The 22,111-nt window shown below is 39.5% G+C and overlaps 1 protein-coding gene across 1 annotated transcript in view; it reads right to left on the reverse strand.

The window, feature by feature from the left end:
* dnah2 (dynein, axonemal, heavy chain 2) overlaps positions 1–22,111 on the reverse strand; it is a 161,853-nt gene that overhangs the window by 103,074 nt on the left and 36,668 nt on the right. The window contains 7 exon segments of the mRNA XM_046851713.1: positions 2,031–2,187; positions 4,175–4,321; positions 5,138–5,352; positions 7,082–7,264; positions 8,772–8,901; positions 12,859–13,064; positions 15,597–15,681. Of these exon segments, the coding sequence (XP_046707669.1) occupies positions 2,031–2,187; positions 4,175–4,321; positions 5,138–5,352; positions 7,082–7,264; positions 8,772–8,901; positions 12,859–13,064; positions 15,597–15,681 (1,123 nt within the window).

Genomic DNA, 22,111 nt, shown 5'->3' on the forward strand with positions numbered 1-22,111 from the left:
CAAAGGAGACAGGTCTTATCCTTAAAGCATCGTGCAAGCTGTGGAGCGCTGGTGTTTCTAAAACACTGTATAGGGGTTTCTGGGCTTTTCCCCCCTTGAGACGAGACTATCATTCGGAGACTAATCTCCTTCTCACTCACAGCTTCACATCCAGCTTCCCATATCTGGATTTCATAGCTTTCATAGGATAAAGAATTTAGCAACGAATGAGCTTTGAGGCTTTGATGATGAGAGATGGTATAAAGCCATATGTGTGTGTGTGTGTGTGTGTGTGTGTGTGTGTGTGTGTGTGTGTGTGTGTAATGCTAGTTTCCAAGCCTCTTCCCTTCCATGCCATGCATATGTCTCAACACACTGCTCCTGTCCTGCTCCTGACATCATGCCCCACCAATGCCTGATAATGACATGATCTTCCCCATAATTCCCACTGACTTTCTCATGCTCTTTCCCTCTGTATTAATCATTTTTTCGTGTGCTTGTGTGAGAGAAAAAGCCTTAGTGATGGCAGTGCACCAACGCTGGCTCGCTCTCACTGTGAATGCTGAGGTTTTTCATGCTGAGCAGTGCCTCAGAAGTATTTAATACACAAGATGAGAAAATCATGTATCTGCCTCTGTGTGTATTACATAACTGCCATTTTCCCCCCATTTATAAATTCAATTATTCATTCATCCTCAGTAACCACGTTAGCCTGGTCAGGGTGGCAGCAGATCTGGAGAACACTGAGGGAAATATTCACATTCACACAGTCATTCATGCTTGATTTGTATTTTACAGTAGCCAATCCACCTACATGCAGATTTTAGAAATAGGGAAGATACTAGGGAAGGAATCTGTAGGAAACCCACATGCAAATGGGAACAATATAATAATTGAATATTAACTATTAGTTTTAAGAAAAAGCTACTAATAAAAACAGGAGCAATAACATCAGTATTTGCTTTAGTCTTAAACATATTACATAACTAAAACCCTGACCAAGAGCAAAAAAAGCCTTTAGCTGGTTGTCTATTTGACATATTTTTGACATCAGTATCAATTGCACTATATATATATATATATATATATATATATATATATATATATATATATATATATATATATATATATACAGTGGAACCTCGAGTTACGAGTGCCCCTGGATACGTAAAATTCAAGTTAAGAGTCGCAATTCATAAAAAATGTTGCCTCTAGTTACGAGAAATTTTTTAGGATACGAGCGTTGCGCACGGAAAAATCGCAGGCAGGTTAGTTTTTTTTACGTATCGCCACGTGCTCGCCGCGCCTCGCAGCACATACACATCCGCCGTCGCCTAACAGTGTGGAATTACTGAACTTTAAATACTGTACGTATTCCTATCACCATGCCGCCAACAAAGAAGCCTGGGAAAATTTGTATCAGGATACGAGCTTTTCAGGTTAAGAGTAAAGTGATGGAACCAATTAAACTCGTAACCCGAGGTTCCACTCTATATATATATTGTGCGATACTGTATATATGTATATATGTATACGCATACACACACACACACACACATATAGTCATATACAGAACTATTAGATTTAACTTTGGCTCAGTCTGGAATATAGCTTAGTTACACTATTTTCCTCAGCCTTTTCTTTTCCCAGAAATGTGATCCCTTCTTCTCTAAACTAATTGTTGTGCATCGCTAGGTGTGTCTGGCTGCTTGCCCGGTGCTCCCTACACACCAATTTGTCAAAAGAATCTGATATTTTCAGACTTCATTGAAGTTAAATGTTGTGTTACCGTTTTGTATGGGTGCCTTAAGACTCTTTTGTCATGTACTAATACACACTGCCTTCCAAATCCTTGTTTCCGGAATGCTTAAGGCCTCTGAAGAGCATTGTTTTGGAAAGGTCTCCAAGAAATAATTCATAGCTGTTCCACTAATGCTTTCAGAACACTTCTCTTTTAAGTATCTGTTCTATTTAGATCTTCCAATTATCACTCATACTCATTCGCTAGCATGTGATACCCAGTTCTGGGTTCGGAAAGGTTTAATGCTGACCTTGTTGGCATGAAGTCTGCAGTCGCTGATAAAGATGCTGATTGGTTCTTTAGAGGACCACGTCAGTTTGGACATGCCTGGCTGTATCTTCTTATCTAAGAATTGAATACGCTCCTGAAATAAGCCCAGTGTCTCAGGAGAAAGGGTTGCAATGATCCTGTTGAAAAGCACAAATGTGTATGTGAGCATTTATCATTTTTTTTATTCACACACAATACCAGCAAGGTCATTTTTGCTGCATTTCACAATAGCATATAAGACTGTTTCATAAACACAATGACACAAGTAATTTATTATTTAATAACAATGATCGATTTTAAGACAATAACGTCCAGATGAAAATTGTTGGAATTTGTTCAGTTTAAGTGTTTATTTTCAAATGGCATCTCCACAATGCAATAAATGTGGTGACAATATGGTCCTGATGATTCACTGGGTCTCACTCAGAACAACAATGGGTACTTGAGTCTGAAGTGCTGGTTGTGAGTGTATGCGAGTTTGTGTGGGTATTAAAAAGCTTATGTGAGCAATGTAGGATGTTATAATACACTAGCGAGATGGTCAGGGACGTGAGTGTGAGTAGTTTTTGCATAGAGGTTTCGTATTAAAGCAAGTGTTTAAAGCTTGTGAAACTTTCAGCGCTCACATGTGCATGGTAACCTTGAAGTAATAATAATAAAAAAAAAAAAACATCTGGTTTAAAACGACACGTACATCAACTAAACTGATTTGATTTTGATTAGGCACTTTAGAAGTGTTCCGATATACTGTGTTGCTTGTTAGCCTGAATAAAAAATGAATTTGAATCATTGAAATCCCTGCTATAGAAACGTAGTAGCAATCTGGTGTGAGTTATGCTGTTTGTATTGTTCCATGGGATAGCAGGATTCCAGGAAAAACACTGTTGCTATGCACTGGACCAATCATTTAACAATTTTGCCCAAAGGTGTAATAAATAGTTCATGCCATTCTACATCGATGAAAGCACACGTGCACTATACGGACGCAAGTTTGTGACCTTCAGATTTGCATATCTTTTTTGAACATCCCAGTCAACCTTTAGTCTCCATTCACTTTGATAATAACCTCCACTCTTCAGGAAAGATGTTGCACTAGATTCTGGAGTGTGGTTATCGTGCTCATTCACACACAAGGGCGTTAGCAAAGTCAGGTACCGATGTACCTCCAGTGCAGTCAGCTTTCCAATTCATCCCGAAGGTGTTCATTAAGGTTGCGGTCAAATCTCTATGGAAGGCTAATCAAGATCTTCCACTCCAACCCATGTTAGCCGTAACATGGAGCATGATTTGTGAGCACTGTCATGCTGAAACAGGTTCGGGTCTCCTAGTTCAAGTAATAGGAAAATCTAATGTTACCACATCCAAAGAGATTCTATACAATTTTGAGTCTCCAACTTACCACATAAGACCGGGAAAGTCAGGTGTCTCAATGCTTTTGTCCATATAGTGTAAATTTTAGATATGGTGTGTGCTAGATTTAATTCTCTGAGACTGATATACTATAGTCAGGTTATAACCTAAACAACCCAACTGAAACCTTAAGTGTCTTTTTTACTATATACTGGGCTCATTCTGAATTTTTATTTTTTATTTTTAAAGATAAATACACATAGAAATGTGCTCACCAAAAAATGTGCTGGATTACACAAAGTATAAGGGCATAACTAAATATTTTGTCAGATAGAATAACATAAGGAAAGACCTTGTCGGATTCCAGTGCTGGATTTTTTTGGGGGGCAAATTGGTGGAGAATGCAAAGAGTAAAATGTCATCCCCATTTAGTTTATTCTAACAAATGACTGTTTTTTGTCAAAATTCAACACAAAATAAATAAATGATGAAATGTTTTGCATCAAAGTAAATTTAAATACCATTTTTTTCCGCATACTTTAACTATTTCGAGAACATAAAGTACCTTGTTTGAACCTTGAAACTATAAAGAAAAATCTGTATGATGAAACAAGGTGTAGTCCGGGATATTAATTATATATACGATGTTGTTTTCCAAGAAAACAGGTTGATCGATAAGTGATAGTAAGAGTGGGCTCTTGTTAGGACACAGGAGATGCATATATAAGTGAGTAATATAAAGTAATATACATGTGAGATTTGTGCTTCACAGACCTATTGTAGTCTTTGACCAGAAGTAGGACATTCTCCCTCAAGATATGCAGATCCTCCCTGCGCTGAAAGAGCTCAGACACAAAGTGTGGGACCTCGAACTTCAGCCGCTCCCAGTATTGAATCTCATTTAACATCTTCAGAATGCTCCTAGATGACCAACACAAAAGCCGCATGAAAACAAATAATGAGAATGTAAGTGCCTGTGTAGGTGAAGTCAACAGCTGATAAGATCTACAGTAATAACTAAATCATTTGTCCAGTGCAACTGAGAGAGTGCTAACGTACATCCAGGGGTGGATAACGTACATAGACGATGTATTTGAGGTAATGTAGAGATGCACTATGGTGAATACGGTGACTCCAGAAAAAAATTGCTTTTAATTGAGTAAAAACACAAAGTATTTGCCTTCAAATGGACCTAAGTATCCAAAGTACTATGATTTATTACAGCTATAATGTTCCTATTATCACTTTTGTCAGAAGCCGACTGCTTAATCAACTCAGTTTATGTGAAAAGACTGTAATGTTAGTCTCAGCAGAACGATCTATTCATAGAATGACATTAATGAGTCGAACACTGATTGATATCTATTCAAATTATCATGAGCCCAAAACCTTCTTTTTCAACTACTTCAAAATAATAGCGTAAATAAGGTGTTGGGGCAAGTTCTAGTCAGGGTTTCATCATTTATCCTCTCAAAATGTTGTGTGTGCTGTTGAAATAATGCTGAACTGTATGTTCGTGCTAAGTACATACCGCTAATCAAAACAAGTTCAAAACAAAGTGCACGCTCTACCCTGATTGGTGGCTCGTTGCATGTTTTATCCGCTCATAACTAAAAAGGAACGACTGATTTTGCTAAATGTAGAGTGAAAAGTATGATATTTGACTTTGAAATGTAGTAAAGTGAAAGTCTCCCCAAACAGAACTACTTTACAGTAAAGTAAAAAGGGGGCACATACTTGTTGAAATTGATATCCAGCATGCCTGTTTTCTCCTTGCAATGGGTCAGAAGAGGCTGGTCCAGTCCCTTGAGGTTATGTTGATCCAGACTCTGGCTCCACTCACTAAACAGCCTCCTGATCCTTTCATCCATTGTGTGTGTCAGCTGCTTATAAAACTCATGTACTTTCTGCCAAATTTGACCCTGTGGCTTGAATGAGGCACAATGCAGGTCCTAAAGTCACACAAATATGATCAGACACAAGAAAGCAAGGGAAGGGAAAAAAAAAGCCCACATGCTGATTTCTCAATGCCCACATGCAAAAAAGGAGTGGGTGAACTTCCACATATGGAATTCTGCACGCATCATTCTTACAAATAACTAACAACTGCACAGGAAGCTCAGAGAGACAAACGCTCACAAGGTTTAGATCACGAAATCTAAAACACGCCATCGTGGAGCTATAAATTGCGCGAGTCTCTCCGAAAATCTCGGAAGATCAACACGACTCATATGACAAACATTGAGCTTTGGAGTTTGCCTTCTGTTTGCTTTTAAAAAAACGTTTTTAATCATCTTTACTGTGCAAGGAAACACAAGCTAATCATATCTGTGTGCAATTACGGCTCTCGGCTGGCCTTAATTGTGTTCTTAATGAAAGCAGCCAGCTGAATTTATGCACAGCAGAGTCACCATGCTCAGCACACATACATACAGCATATAGAGTGAAACAAAGAAATATGTGGAGTAATATGTGGAAGAGGGAGAGAAATGCACAGAGAGATATAATAAAGAGATAAATGGAGAGGGAGAGTAAGTAAATGGGTGGTGGGGGTATAAGGGAGGGTGCGGGGTGTCCACATGGTGAGTAGAGCACACAAGAGAAGCAGCTGGGTTTAATAGTGTTAAAGCCTGTGAGGATGGATGGTGTCTGGCTGAGCTCCAGCGGTCTTGGACCTGGCTGACCCCAGCAGCCCACACCTCACAGGTATTTGAAAAGCAGTTAAGCTGCACTGTGACACCAGCCAGTCTCAGATCAGTGGAGGGGATAGTCAGTAATCGAATTCATTTGTAGCTAAAGCCCTACAGAGCTCACCTACATGGGCTGATCAAGTCTGCGTACATGCCGGGTACAACCCAGCTAATAAGATCCTTTAGTCAACTTAATGCCTATACTGAGGTTTTATACACTAGGAAGGTTCATCTGCTCTTCAGTCTTCTGATGCACAGCTTCAAAAGACTTATGACTGGAATAAATGGGCATACAGTATCTCTTTAGATGTTCCACACATTAATGACTGCTCCATCTGCTTCCATGCCTTCTTTTTAGAACCTTCATAGTGAGGTGCTTGCAATCCTGTGTACACATATGCTGCCAGAATTTTCTTTTTTATGTTTTATTCTCCTACAATTGTCCCTCTGCCTTTTTTTTTTTTGTTTGTTTGTTTTTATTTATTTGGAAGTAAATTGGTATGAGCTCTGACAACAGAGCGCTGACAAACCTACACGTAAAGCAACAGATTTTCCTGGCTTCTTGAAAAATAAAACTTGATCTGTGTTTGCTGGTTGTGTATTGAATGGAGCACCTGGCTGCTTTTATTTTGCTTTTTTTTTTGTTTCGGATTTGAGAGGGAAATGATAGGCGTGGGAGTACAGCAGAAGGGCTAGTGTGGGGCAGCACTAGAAAGTGCCTAACTCTGGACCTGAGCTGGTTTTGCACTAGCACTTCTAAATGGATGTTTGGATGCAATGACCATCGAAACACTGCCTTTTGTGTCTTTTTTTTCTTTTCCTTTTGTATTGATTTTTAAAGTAACCTCATTATATTATTAGACTTTCTACTACTTGACCAGCCATGTGATTATAAAATGGTCAACACCCACTGATTTAGACACCTGCTCTCTCTCTCACACACACACACACACACACACACACACACACACACACACACACACACACCTACCTCCATTTGCCTGTCTATACGGTGGCGCATGGCTAGGGCCCAGTAAGCCTGGCCAGCATACTGAGGCATATGTGCAGAAGTGCAGACTTCCTCTTGGCCCAGCTTTTTTTTCACGAGCACCAGATCCTTATTGAACAGACTGTACACCTCCTTTGCCTGTTTGTCTAAAGTCTGCCTAATGGCCTAAGAAAGCAAGAGAGAGAACAAAAGCTCAGGAGAGAGAAAGATAATGGTTGAAAAATATATTTAAAAAAAAGCAAATAATAAAAAAAAAAAAAAGAAAATGGTACAAGTTAAACCATGGTAATTACTGTAGGCTGAGGTAAATTGATCTTAATCACATATGCTGCAGATAACAAAGAAAGGGAGCACTTCAGCAGAGAGTATGCGTGCATGGGGCACTAACACCTGCTCTGAATGCCCTGCAAATGAATGAGTTTGGGGGGAATAAAAGCTGAGCTGAGGGTTTGCTGAAGAAAGACAATAAGAGTTCCTGTGTGGTCTTGTAGTGAAAAGACTACTGGTGACTACAATAAATGTCAAAATCCCCTAAATCAAAGATTCTATTATATTCCAAGAAAATGGACTTTTTGAAAAATTGGGGTGTTTATAGAAGCGCTCTATATCCTTAGGCAGTGTAAGTTTAGTTAACATTAATGACTTTAATATATTATTAAGCACGCATATGATCAGACTTACGATAAGGAACTCAAGGCGTATTAAATCCTGCTTCCTGTTCGCTATCTTCAGCTAACCTCGGTTTCAAATTTGTTTCTTCAGTTGCAAACCCTTACCACTGTCTCCTGGCTGCAATATTCACAGAACCTTAAATGTTTTTCTTGCTCATACTGCAGTCACTGTTTTGCTCCTAAATTGTCATCATGTAACATTGCATCATTGCCACTTCTGTTCTAATGACTAAAACGAAGTGGGAAGGAAGTTATTATACTAAATGATATAGCAAATCTGTCCAATTAACATTTTTATTCCCGCGTAAGCGTTCTGTTCATCCTCGTTCTAAGCGGAATCTGGAATTATTCAGCATTATCAAAAGCTGTTATTGTCACACACTGCCAGCAGCAGCAACACACACATGATTTCTGGCTTGAAATGTGGCATGAACTGTTACTTTAAGGTCAACCTTCACAACAGACTTCTCTTATATACAAATGAATTTTTGCATTGTTTTTGCACTGCATTGTGTTTGTTTATATATTTAATTCAATTCAATTCATTTTTATTTGTATAGCGCTTTTAACAATGAACATTGTCTCAAAGCAGCTTTACACAGATAATGTGGTGAATAAAAGTGAATATGTTCTCTTATATATACGCTCGGTTATAGTTCTCTTTGCACAGTACTGTTACTGTAACTGTAACTGTAACTATTCAGGGTATAGAGTGGGTTTACTGGTCGGCGCTATCTTGTGTTATATGTATTGTCTTGTGTTGTCTGTACTGTTTTTTGTCTGCACTGATTGCACTCAAAGCACTTTATGTAGCTTTATGTTATGTGTTGTAACTCCATGTTGTTTAGTGTAGCACCAGGGTTCTGGAGGAACGTTGTTTTGTTTTTAATGTGTACTGTGTACCACTGTGTATAGTAGAAATGACAATAAAAGCATCTTGACTTGACTTGAGTGAAAGTGAAAACAGGTGGGTGTGTGCGTAAAACTGTAAAAAGTAAGACCTCTCGTGTAGAAAAGTGATAGAAGATGTTCAGCAGGTGAACTCCACTTTCCACTGTTCTAACAGTCAGAAAAGCTGAGTTGATCAGGTTCTGCATCATCGAATCAAGTTCCTTCACTGCTGATCGAAATCTTTAAAGGCACACACACACACACACACACACACACACACACACACACACACACACACACACACACACACAGTAAATTATGGGATAAAAAAAATAAGACATACACATTCATGCCATTTTTGATATACATTCAAAGAGAAAGTAAAAAGCATATGAGGCAGATGGAAATCCACACTAGGCACCATAAATAAATTCCTTTTTCCGACGCAGTAATCAAAAGCCAGCAACGCCACACGCCTCCGCGTATACACGATTGTGACGCAGATTGGTATTGTTTTAGTTGCTCTCAATATGCTGCTGTACTGTGTACCACCTGCCCCAGGCAGAAGCACAGCTGTTTGTCTTGGCAGCAGCATCCTAACCCTACAACCTCCCTTGACCCCAATCCATCATCTTGTCCATCACGTCAAATGCTTTCCTAAGGTTCGACAGGGCCTGTGCTTAACTGGGTGTCCCGCAGTCTCTGGAGGCTAATGGCAGACCGAAGTCCTCACACACAGTCTGATGTATACACTATATAAACCCTATTCACATGTTCAAATGAGGAGTCGAGCTATAAATTAGAGTAAAAGCACATTTCCCCTCAGCTGGACACTTACTATTAACAATAACCCTAAAATACACCCACACGCATTGTAATTACTTAGAGATTAAGACCACCTTATAAAGGAACATATCGAAGTAAAAAAACACCTTAATAATGAAAATCCTATTTCAAAAGGTCCGGCATTTCTATGACCATTTGCTCTTATAATAATCCTCACTCTTCTGAGAAGGCTTTCCACTAGATTTTGGAGCATGGCTGTGGTATTTTGTGCTTATTCAGCCACAAAAAAACAAAAGGCTGAACACTACTTAATGGATAACGGTCAGGCATAACATTATGACCACCTGCCTAATATTGTGTTGGTCGCCGCTTTACCATTGTTCCTTCCTTGGACCACTTTTGATAGATACTGTCCACTGCAGACTGGGAACATCACACAAGAGCTGCAGTTTTGGAGATTCTCTGACCCACTCGTCTAGCCATCACAATTCTAAAACTCGCTCAAATCCTTACGCTTGCCAATTTTTCCTGCTTCTAACACATCAACTTTGAGGACAAAATGTTAACTTGCTGTCTAATAAATCCCACCCATTAACAGGTGCCACGATGAAGAGATAATCAGTGTTATTCACTTCACCCCTCATAATGTACTAATGTCATAATGATCCCAGTTTAGGAGATTAGGGTCAGCCATGATATGTCACCTAGAGCAGAAAGGGTTAAGTGCTTTGCTTAAGGGCCCAAAAGTGGAAGCATGGTGGTGCTGGGGCTTGAACTCCTGACCCTCTGCTCAATAATCAATGAGCCATCACTGCCACCATTAGGGCAATCATGTGCATTTCTGCATTCCAATTAATCCCAAAGGTGATCGATGGGTTTAAGGTCAGGAACCTTTGATAAATATGTCTTCAAAGAGCTCAGAAAAAAATCTTACAGCATCTTACAGTTACAGCATACAAAAGACATTTGAAACAACCGTGCGTGTCCAAATTTCAGTTTAGTGAAGTCCCAAATATGTATCTCAGTGTCCAAATACTTTTGGTCATTACATACACACAAGGCAATCTTGATCACAAAATCAATGTATTTTGCTCACAGGCAAAGACACAACTACAAACACACACACACACACACACACACACACACACACACACACACACACACACACACACACACACACACAAACATCTTACCTGGTGTAGGAATCAGTCCAAGTGGTATTTTTGAGGTCGAACATGGCCTCACTCCCAGAATACAAGTTCTGCAGAATCTTGTCAAACATAGCTTCAATATGCAGCAGTTTTCTGGTAATCTCTGGCCCCTGATGTCCCGCAAAGCACGGCAATGGCAGCTGTACACCCTCGTCACGACGTGCAAACTGCAGCTGACAGTCACACACCTGACAGAGAGAGCGAGAGACTGAAAAGTTTTTTCTTTAAAGGCTCATATTTATCCAAGTAAATAACTGAAATAACAATTGGCCGTATTCAATAATATTTTATGATCCAGTGTTTTGTTTCTATTACAGCACAGAGCGTAGCCAACATTTACAATTAAACAAATGAATAACTGACCATTTTGCTTTATAGCAATTTATAATTAGATTTAATGAAGTGTACATGAGACAAGTTTATTTCAGTTGCCAGTTATATATAGAGGCTACAAATAGTAATTCCCTCGTAAGCCAGCGTTCTCTAGGCGTTAATAAGAATAAAACAAAACATAACTACGCTTTTTACTACTATTTTAACAAGTACTGAAGATCTCTTTTCAGATTACTTGCTTGAATTACGGATTACAATTTTACTTTGTTATTTAACATTTTTATATTAATAATTTAGATATATTCATTTTGTATTATCTGCTACTTGTAGTGACCAATATACAGGGAGTGCAGAATTATTAGGCAAATGAGTATTTTGACCACATCATCCTCGTTATGCATGTTGTCTTACTCCAAGCTGTATAGGCTGGAAAGCCTACTACCAATTAAGCATATTAGGTGATGTGCATCTCTGTAATGAGAAGGGTGTGGTCTAATGACATCAACACCCTATATCAGGTGTGCATAATTATTAGGCAACTTCCTTTCCTTTGGCAAAATGGGTCAAAAGAAGGACTTGACAGGCTCAGAAAAGTCAAAAATAGTGAGATATATTGCAGAGGATGCAGCAGTCTTAAAATAGCCAAGCTTCTGAGCGTGATCATCGAACAATCAAGCGTTTCATTCAAAATAGTCGACAGGGTCACAAGAAGCGTGTGGAAAAACCAAGGCGCAAAATAACTGCCCGTGAACTGAGAAAAGTCAAGCGTGCAGCTGCCAAGATGCCACTTGCCACCAGTTTGGCCATATTTCAGAGCTGCAACATCACTGGGTGCCCAAAAGCACAAGGTGTGCAATACTCAGAGACATGGCCAAGGTAAGAAAGGCAGAAAGTCGACCACCACTGAACAAGACACACAAGCTGAAACGTCAAGACTGGGCCAAGAAATATCTCAAGACTGATTTTCTAAGGTTTTATGGACTGATGAAATGAGAGTGAGTCTTGATGGGCCAGATGGATGGGCCCGTGGCTGGATTGGTAAAGGGCAGAGAGCTCCAGTCCGACTCAGGCGCCAGCAAGGTGGAGGTGGAGTACTGGTTTGGGCTGGTATCATCAAAGATGAGCTTGTGGGGCCTTTTCGGGTTGAGGATGGAGTCAAGCTGAACTCCCAGTCCTACTGCCAGTTTCTGGAAGACACCTTCTTCAAGCAGTGGTACAGGAAGAAGTCTGCATCCTTCAAGAAAAACATGATTTTCATGCAGGACAATGCTCCATCACACACGTCCAAGTACTCCACAGCGTGGCTGGCAAGAAAGGGTATAAAAGAAGAAAATCTAATGATATGGCCTCCTTGTTCACCTGATCTGAACCCCATTGAGAACCTGTGGTCCATCATCAAATGTGCGATTTACAAGGAGGAAAACAGTACACCTCTCTGAACAGTGTCTGGGAGGCTGTGGTTGCTGCTGCACGCAATGTTGATGGTGAACAGATCAAAACACTGACAGAATCCATGGATGGCAGGCTTTTGAGTGTCCTTGCAAAGAAAGGTGGCTATATTGGTCACTGATTTGTTTTTGTTTGGTTTTGAATGTCAGAAATGTATATTTGTGAATGTTGAGATGTTATATTGGTTTCACTGGTAAAATAAATAATTGAAATGGGTATGAATTTGTTTTTGTTAAGTTGCCTAATAATTATGCACAGTAATAGTCACCTGCACACAAGGCAATCTTGATCACAAAATCAATGTATTTTGCTCACAGACAAAGACACAACTACAAACACACACACACACACACACACACACACACACACACACACACACACACACACACACACACACACACACACACAAACATCTTACCTGGTGTAGGAATCAGTCCAAGTGGTATTTTTGAGGTCGAACATGGCCTCACTCCCAGAATACAAGTTCTGCAGAATCTTGTCAAACATAGCTTCAATATGCAGCAGTTTTCTGGTAATCTCTGGCCCCTGATGTCCCGCAAAGCACGGCAATGGCAGCTGTACACCCTCGTCACGACGTGCAAACTGCAGCTGACAGTCACACACCTGACAGAGAGAGCGAGAGAGACTGAAAAGTTTTTTCTTTAAAGGCTCATATTTATCCAAGTAAATAACTGAAATAACAATTGGCCGTATTCAATTATATTTTATGATCCAGTGTTTTGTTTCTATTACAGCACAGAGCGTAGCCAACATTTACAATTAAACAAATGAACAACTGACCATTTTGCTTTATAGCAATTTATAATTAGATTTAATGAAGTGTACATGAGACAAGTTTATTTCAGTTGCCAGTTATATATAGAGGCTACAAATAGTAATTCCCTCGTAAGCCAGCGTTCTCTAGGCGTTAATAAGAATAAAACAAAACATAACTACGCTTTTTACTACTATTTTAACAAGTACTGAAGATCTCTTTTCAGATTACTTGCTTGAATTACGGATTACAATTTTACTTTGTTATTTAACATTTTTATATTAATAATTTAGATATATTCATTTTATATTATCTGCTACTTGTAGTGACCAATATACAGGGAGTGCAGAATTATTAGGCAAATGAGTATTTTGACCACATCATCCTCGTTATGCATGTTGTCTTACTCCAAGCTGTATAGGCTGGAAAGCCTACTACCAATTAAGCATATTAGGTGATGTGCATCTCTGTAATGAGAAGGGGTGTGGTCTAATGACATCAACACCCTATATCAGGTGTGCATAATTATTAGGCAACTTCCTTTCCTTTGGCAAAATGGGTCAAAAGAAGGACTTGACAGGCTCAGAAAAGTCAAAAATAGTGAGATATATTGCAGAGGATGCAGCAGTCTTAAAATAGCCAAGCTTCTGAAGCGTGATCATCGAACAATCAAGCGTTTCATTCAAAATAGTCGACAGGGTCACAAGAAGCGTGTGGAAAAACCAAGGCGCAAAATAACTGCCCGTGAACTGAGAAAAGTCAAGCGTGCAGCTGCCAAGATGCCACTTGCCACCAGTTTGGCCATATTTCAGAGCTGCAACATCACTGAGTGCCCAAAAGCACAAGGTGTGCAATACTCAGAGACATGGCCAAGGTAAGAAAGGCAGAAAGTCGACCACCACTGAACAAGACACACAAGCTGAAACGTCAAGACTGGGCCAAGAAATATCTCAAGACTGATTTTCTAAGGTTTTATGGACTGATGAAATGAGAGTGAGTCTTGATGGGCCAGATGGATGGGCCCGTGGCTGGATTGGTAAAGGGCAGAGAGCTCCAGTCCGACTCAGACGCCAGCAAGGTGGAGGTGGAGTACTGGTTTGGGCTGGTATCATCAAAGATGAGCTTGTGGGGCCTTTTCGGGTTGAGGATGGAGTCAAGCTGAACTCCCAGTCCTACTGCCAGTTTCTGGAAGACACCTTCTTCAAGCAGTGGTACAGGAAGAAGTCTGCATCCTTCAAGAAAAACATGATTTTCATGCAGGACAATGCTCCATCACACACGTCCAAGTACTCCACAGCGTGGCTGGCAAGAAAGGGTATAAAAGAAGAAAATCTAATGATATGGCCTCCTTGTTCACCTGATCTGAACCCCATTGAGAACCTGTGGTCCATCATCAAATGTGCGATTTACAAGGAGGAAAACAGTACACCTCTCTGAACAGTGTCTGGGAGGCTGTGGTTGCTGCTGCACGCAATGTTGATGGTGAACAGATCAAAACACTGACAGAATCCATGGATGGCAGGCTTTTGAGTGTCCTTGCAAAGAAAGGTGGCTATATTGGTCACTGATTTGTTTTGTTTGGTTTTGAATGTCAGAAATGTATATTTGTGAATGTTGAGATGTTATATTGGTTTCACTGGTAAAATAAATAATTGAAATGGGTATGAATTTGTTTTTGTTAAGTTGCCTAATAATTATGCACAGTAATAGTCACCTGCACACACAGATATCCCCCTAAAATAGCTAAAACTAAAAACTACTTCCAAAAATATTCAGCTTTGATATTAATGAGTTTTTTGTGTTCATTGAGAACATGGTTGTTGTTCAAATTAAATCCTCAAATAAAATTAATCCTCAAAAATACAACTTGCCTAATAATTCTGCACTCCCTGTAAAGTGTTTCTCCATTTTGTATTTCACTCTGAATTATACTGAGTGAGAAGTAGTGATCAGTCCACAGTTTTATCTTCAACTGAGGGTTGAATCGATGTCTAGGACGCAATCCAGTTTGTAGCAAACTCTTAATAATATTAAAGCCATATTTGATATTTGAGCTGCAGCCGAACCTGTTTACTACGATGCACAAGTGGAGGACGAGTGCAGAACAAACTACATTCTAACTGTTCGTCTTTTAAACGTAGCTTGCGTTAGCATTTTTCCACCACGCAGGTTCACTAAAATGACTTCCTGCAGCAAATCTTTCAGCTTTAATTAAATCTATCTATATACAGTATATTGATAGGTATTGGCAATTGTTATTAAGTTTTTGCAATACTAATATACAATATATACACTTTATCTGCCATAATAGGCCTTTATAACATATAAGCCAGTCTTCTGTTCTTATATATAATCCTGGCCTAGTGTGGCTCAATGATTACCTCAAGCAGGTGTGTACATCTCTGTATGAAGCCATGCAGCAGTGAGAAGAGGTTTTTCTGGCTGAGCACCAATTCTTGAGAATTGCTAATCCAGAGAAAAAAGAAGGGAACAATGAGAAAGACAGTGAGAGTTAATACATCATTCTCTGTGACATGAGTAAGCACCGGTGGAAAAAAAAACTGGGTCTATATTTGCCATGTCATCGCTCCTTACAAGCCAATGTTTCAACTGTGTGTAGTAGAAAAACAAAACAGCAAACTGTCATCTATAACAGTGAAGGATAGGGTCAGAAATGATCTGTCATTGGCATAATTGCATCCGCCCAAGTTCTATATCAGCGAGGCTGCCGTTTCTCAGATTGCTTTTCACACTTCATTCTTTTCCTGATGGAAAGGTAATCCTCGGCACAGAGCACAGACAAACACGTTTAGCCAAGCTGTGCAGGGCAAAAAAAGAAAAAAAAGGAAGAAAGGAAAGGGAAAATGCAAGCGACACTTTTAGCGAGGTTGTTTCACAAAGCAATACGGAGAACCGAGGTGTAGGCACATGGCTGAGAGACACAATACATGACCGAATGAAACGCGGAAAAAAAGAGACCTACAGAAAATGTCCCCGAAATTCATAATAGGAATAATAAAAAGATCTGAGCTCTAAAACAAATCAGCACAGTCTTCTTACTTCGAAACGAACTTCTTATAATCCCTAAAGCATGACGGCTTTGGATCAGCGACGCGAGAGGAAAACAAATAAGGATAAACCTAATCACAAAATAAAGTGGAAACATCCTAGATGATAACACATCGCAAAGAACTGATTAGAAATGCTTAAAAAGTTCAAATAAACTGTCTGAGCGGATCTACATCTCTGTCACACAAAGCCGATCCATCCAGTGAAACTAAAAATAGTAAGATGCCGACACTAAACATTATGGCTACCAATAGTATCATGATGAGTAACCACTTTCTGGCAGTTGGTCCTTAATATTTGAACAATTTTATTTAGAATTAATGTAAAAAATAAGGTTAATGACTGATAGGACTAAACTAAAAAAGAGGACACCACATGCACTAAGAGGAACGTGATAACAGGACAGTTCAGAAGTATGAGTAGGCGTTTATGCATAGAATTATTACACAAATTATAATGTGCATGACAAAATGATTTCACACAATTAACGCTGGCATTTAGAATGGCAGCATAATAAACACTGAACTGAATTTACAGTCATTTGAAATTGATTTATATCAAACCGAATTAAAACAGTCTTGTGCTGAAAGCCGAAATGGGATTAGCAAAGTAGCAAGGCTGGAGGAATGAAGAAGAAGAGGAAGGAAGTAATAATGGATTAAAAATGACTGACAAAAGCATAAAGACAAACAAACTAAAAAAAAAGTTTGTGGGAGGCAGAGAGGCCAAAATGCTGTGTCTCTCCTTTATGTGTGTATAGAAGAGAAGGGCCTCTACTGAGGGCAGGAGGTGAGAGGATTATGGGAAAAAGTGAGAAAGGAGTAGTTATATGGAACCAAACCCCCATTTACTGGTCATTTCTCTTTCTAGCGCTACAGTTCCAAGAAAACTCTTTGAAGCTCAGACAGCTTTATTTCAGCACAGACACTGATAAGAAGCTGATGTTGAGATGCAACTTTTATCATTTTAAACAATGTGTTTCCCATTCATTTGCCATTATTCCTCTCATGTGCATGGGGCTCTATATATATATATATATATATATATATATATATATATATATATATATATATATATATATATATACACACACACACACACACACACACACACACACACACACACACACACACACACACACACCGTGTCTTTTAGGAAATTGCAGTATGTATTATAAAATTATTATATTTTAGTTTTCTACCAATACCAGTCGATTTGGATTTTGTTAGAATATGATTATCATGAGCAGATAATATCCGCTGTGGGACAGCTGAAACCAGAAATAGATAAATATAGATTGAACATGCTTTCATGGCAGATTGGTAGTAGATTTGTGCCTGTTTTTTAACTGTGTTACTGAACTGTTACAACCTGAACTCGACACGCACTCAATACTCGTTTCACTTCACTTCGTACACATCCATGTTTTTAGCACCTCCCATATTATATTTAATCATAATATACTGTTTATATGCTGTTTCACGCCTCTCAATTGCTGCTCTTGCTGTTTTGCACAACACTGTGTTCATGTTTACAAATACACTCGTGTATACACTTCTTTTTTGCACGTTTAGGTGTATAACTTACGTGTTTTGTGTACATGTCCCACACTGTCGTGTGTTGTCTGATTGCTGTCTTTTGTCTTGCACTGTTTGCACTCGTTTGCACACGATGCACTGTGTTCTGTAATGTAGCTCTGTGTTCTGTAATGTAGCTCTGTGTTCTGTTATGTAGCTCTGTGTTCTGTAATGTAGCTCTGTGTTCTGTTATGTAGCTCTGTGTTCTGTAATGTAGCCCTGTGTTCTGTTATGTAGCTCTGTGTTCTGTAATGTAGCTCTGTGTTCTGTTATGTAGCTGTGTTCTGTTATGTAGCTCTGTGTTCTGTTATGTAGCTCTGTGTTCTTTTATGTAGCTGTGTTCTGTTATGTAGCTCTGTGTTCTGTTATGTAGCTCTGTGTTCTGTAATGTAGCTCTGTGTTCTGTTATATAGCTCTGTGTTCTGTTATGTAGCTCTGTGTTCTGTTATGTAGCTGTGTTCTGTTATGTAGCTGTGTTCTGTCATGTAGCTCTGTGTTCTGTAATGTAGCTCTGTGTTCTGTTATGCAGCTCTGTGTTCTTTTATGTAGCTGTGTTCTGTTATGTAGCTCTGTGTTCTGTTATATAGCTCTGTGTTCTGTAATGTAGCTCTGTGTTCTGTTATGCAGCTCTGTGTTCTTTTATGTAGCTGTGTTCTGTTATGTAGCTCTGTGTTCTATTATAGGGGATATCTGTGTGTGCAGGTGACTATTACTGTGCATAATTATTAGGCAACAACAAAAACAAATTCATACCCATTTCAATTATTTATTTTACCAGTGAAACCAATATAACATCTCAACATTCACAAATATACATTTCTGACATTCAAAACCAAACAAAAACAAATCAGTGACCAATATAGCCACCTTTCTTTGCAAGGACACTCAAAAGCCTGCCATCCATGGATTCTGTCAGTGTTTTGATCTGTTCACCATCAACATTGCGTGCAGCAGCAACCACAGCCTCCCAGACACTGTTCAGAGAGGTGTACTGTTTTCCCTCCTTGTAAATCGCACATTTGATGATGGACCACAGGTTCTCAATGGGGTTCAGATCAGGTGAACAAGGAGGCCATATCATTAGATTTTCTTCTTTTATACCCTTTCTTGCCAGCCACGCTGTGGAGTACTTGGGCGTGTGTGATGGAGCATTGTCCTGCATGAAAATCATGTTTTCTTGAAGGATGCAGACTTCTTCCTGTACCACTGCTTGAAGAAGGTGTCTTCCAGAAACTGGCAGTAGGACTGGGAGTTCAGCTTGACTCCATCCTCAACCCGAAAAGGCCCCACAAGCTCATCTTTGATGATACCAGCCCAAACCAGTACTCCACCTCCACCTTGCTGGCGTCTGAGTCGGACTGGAGCTCTCTGCCCTTTACCAATCCAGCCACGGGCCCATCCATCTGGCCCATCAAGACTCACTCTCATTTCATCAGTCCATAAAACCTTAGAAAAATCAGTCTTGAGATATTTCTTGGCCCAGTCTTGACGTTTCAGCTTGTGTGTCTTGTTCAGTGGTGGTCGACTTTCTGCCTTTCTTACCTTGGCCATGTCTCTGAGTATTGCACACCTTGTGCTTTTGGGCACTCAGTGATGTTGCAGCTCTGAAATATGGCCAAACTGGTGGCAAGTGGCATCTTGGCAGCTGCACGCTTGACTTTTCTCAGTTCACGGGCAGTTATTTTGCGCCTTGGTTTTTCCACACGCTTCTTGCGACCCTGTCGACTATTTTGAATGAAACGCTTGATTGTTCGATGATCACGCTTCAGAAGCTTGGCTATTTTAAGACTGCTGCATCCCTCTGCAATATATCTCACTATTTTTGACTTTTCTGAGCCTGTCAAGTCCTTCTTTTGACCCATTTGCCAAAGGAAAGGAAGTTGCCTAATAATTATGCACACCTGATATAGGGTGTTGATGTCATTAGACCACACCCTTCTCATTACAGAGATGCACATCACCTAATATGCTTAATTGGTAGTAGGCTTTCCAGCCTATACAGCTTGGAGTAAGACAACATGCATAACGAGGATGATGTGGTCAAAATACTCATTTGCCTAATAATTCTGCACTCCCTGTATATATATATATATACACACACACACACACACACACACACACACACACACACACACACACACACACACACACACCGTGTCTTTTAGGAAATTGCAGTATGTATTATAAAATTATTATATTTTAGTTTTCTACCAATACCAGTCGATTTGGATTTTTGTTAGAATATGATTATCATGAGCAGATAATATCCGGCTGTGGGACAGCTGAAACCAGAAATAGATAAATATAGATTGAACATGCTTTCATGGCAGATTGGTAGTAGATTTGTGCCTGTTTTTTAACTGTGTTACTGAACTGTTACAACCTGAACTCGACACGCACTCAATAGTCGTTTCACTTCACTTCGTACACATCCATGTTTTTAGCACCTCCCATATTATATTTAATCATAATATACTGTTTATATGCTGTTTCACGCCTCTCAATTGCTGCTCTTGCTGTTTTTGCACAACACTGTGTTCATGTTTACAAATACACTCGTGTATACACTTCTTTTTTGCACGTTTAGGTGTATAACTTACGTGTTTTGTGTACATGTCCCACACTGTCGTGTGTTGTCTGATTGCTGTCTTTTGTCTTGCACTGTTTGCACTCGTTTGCACACGATGCATTGTGTTCTGTAATGTAGCTCTGTGTTCTGTAATGTAGCTGTGTTCTGTTATGTAGCTCTGTGTTCTGTAATGTAGCTCTGTGTTCTGTTATGTAGCTCTGTGTTCTGTAATGTAGCCCTGTGTTCTGTTATGTAGCTCTGTGTTCTGTAATGTAGCTCTGTTTTCTGTTATGTAGCTGTGTTCTGTTATGTAGCTCTGTGTTCTGTTATGTAGCTCGGTGTTCTTTTATGTAGCTGTGTTCTGTTATGTAGCTCTGTGTTCTGTGTAGCTCTGTGTTTTGAAATGTAGCTCTGTGTTCTGCTATGCAGCTCTGTGTTCTGCTATGCAGCTCTGTGTTATGTAATGAAGCTCTGTGTTCTGCTATGCAGCTCTGTGTTCTGTTAAGTAGCTGTGTTCTGTTATGTTGCTCTGTGTTCTGTAATATAGCTCTGTGTTATGTAATGAAGCTCTGTGTTCTGTAATGTAGCTCTGTGTTCTGTGTAGCTCTGTGTTTTGAAATGTAGCTCTGTGTTCTATTATATAGCTCTGTGTTCTGTTATATAGCCCTGTGTTCTGTAATGTAGCCCTGTGTTCTGTTAAGTAGCTGTGTTCTGTTAATGTAGCTCTGTGTTCTGTATGTAGCTCTGTGTTTTGAAATGTAGCTCTGTGTTCTGTAATGTAGCCCTGTGTTCTGTTAAGTAGCTGTGTTCTGTTAAGTAGCTGTGTTCTGTTAAGTAGCTGTGTTCTGTTATGCAGCTCTGTGTTCTGCTATGCAGCTCTGTGTTCTGTAATGTAGCCCTGTGTTCTGTAATATAGCTCTGTGTTCTTTTATGTAGCTCTGTGTTTTGAAATGTAGCTCTGTGTTCTGCTATGCAGCTCTGTGTTCTGTAATGTAGCCCTGTGTTCTGTAATGTAGCTCTGTGTTCTGTTATATAGCCCTGTGTTCTGTTATGCAGCTCTGTGTTCTGCTATGCAGCTCTGTGTTATTTTATGTAGCTGTGTTCTGTTATATAACTCTGTGTTCTGTTATATAACTCTGTGTTCTGTTATGTAGCTATGTGTTCTGTAATGTAGCCCTGTGTTCTGTTATGCAGCTCTGTGTTCTGTTAAGTAGCTGTGTTCTGTTATATAACTCTGTGTTCTGTTATGTAGCCTGTGTTCTGTTATGTAGCCTGTGTTCTGTTATGTTGCTCTGTGTTCTGCTATGCAGCTCTGTGTTCTGTTATGCAGCTCTGTGTTATGTAATGAAGCTCTGTGTTCTGTAATGTAGCCCTGTGTTCTGTAATGTAGCTCTGTGTTCTGCTATGCAGCTCTGTGTTCTGTAATGTAGTTCTGTGTTCTGTTATGTTGCTCTGTGTTCTGCTATGCAGCTCTGTGTTCTGTTATGCAGCTCTGTGTTATGTAATGAAGCTCTGTGTTCTGTAATGTATCTCTGTGTTCTGTTATAGCTCTGTGTTATTTTATGTAGCTGTGTTCTGTTATATAGCCCTGTGTTCTGTAATATAGCTCTGTGTTATTTTATGTAGCTGTGTTCTGTTATGTAGCCTGTGTTCTGTTAATGTAGCTCTGTGTTTTGAAATG

The sequence above is a fragment of the Silurus meridionalis genome, chromosome 6 (genome assembly GCF_014805685.1).
Source record: "Silurus meridionalis isolate SWU-2019-XX chromosome 6, ASM1480568v1, whole genome shotgun sequence".
Lineage (NCBI taxonomy): Eukaryota > Metazoa > Chordata > Actinopteri > Siluriformes > Siluridae > Silurus > Silurus meridionalis.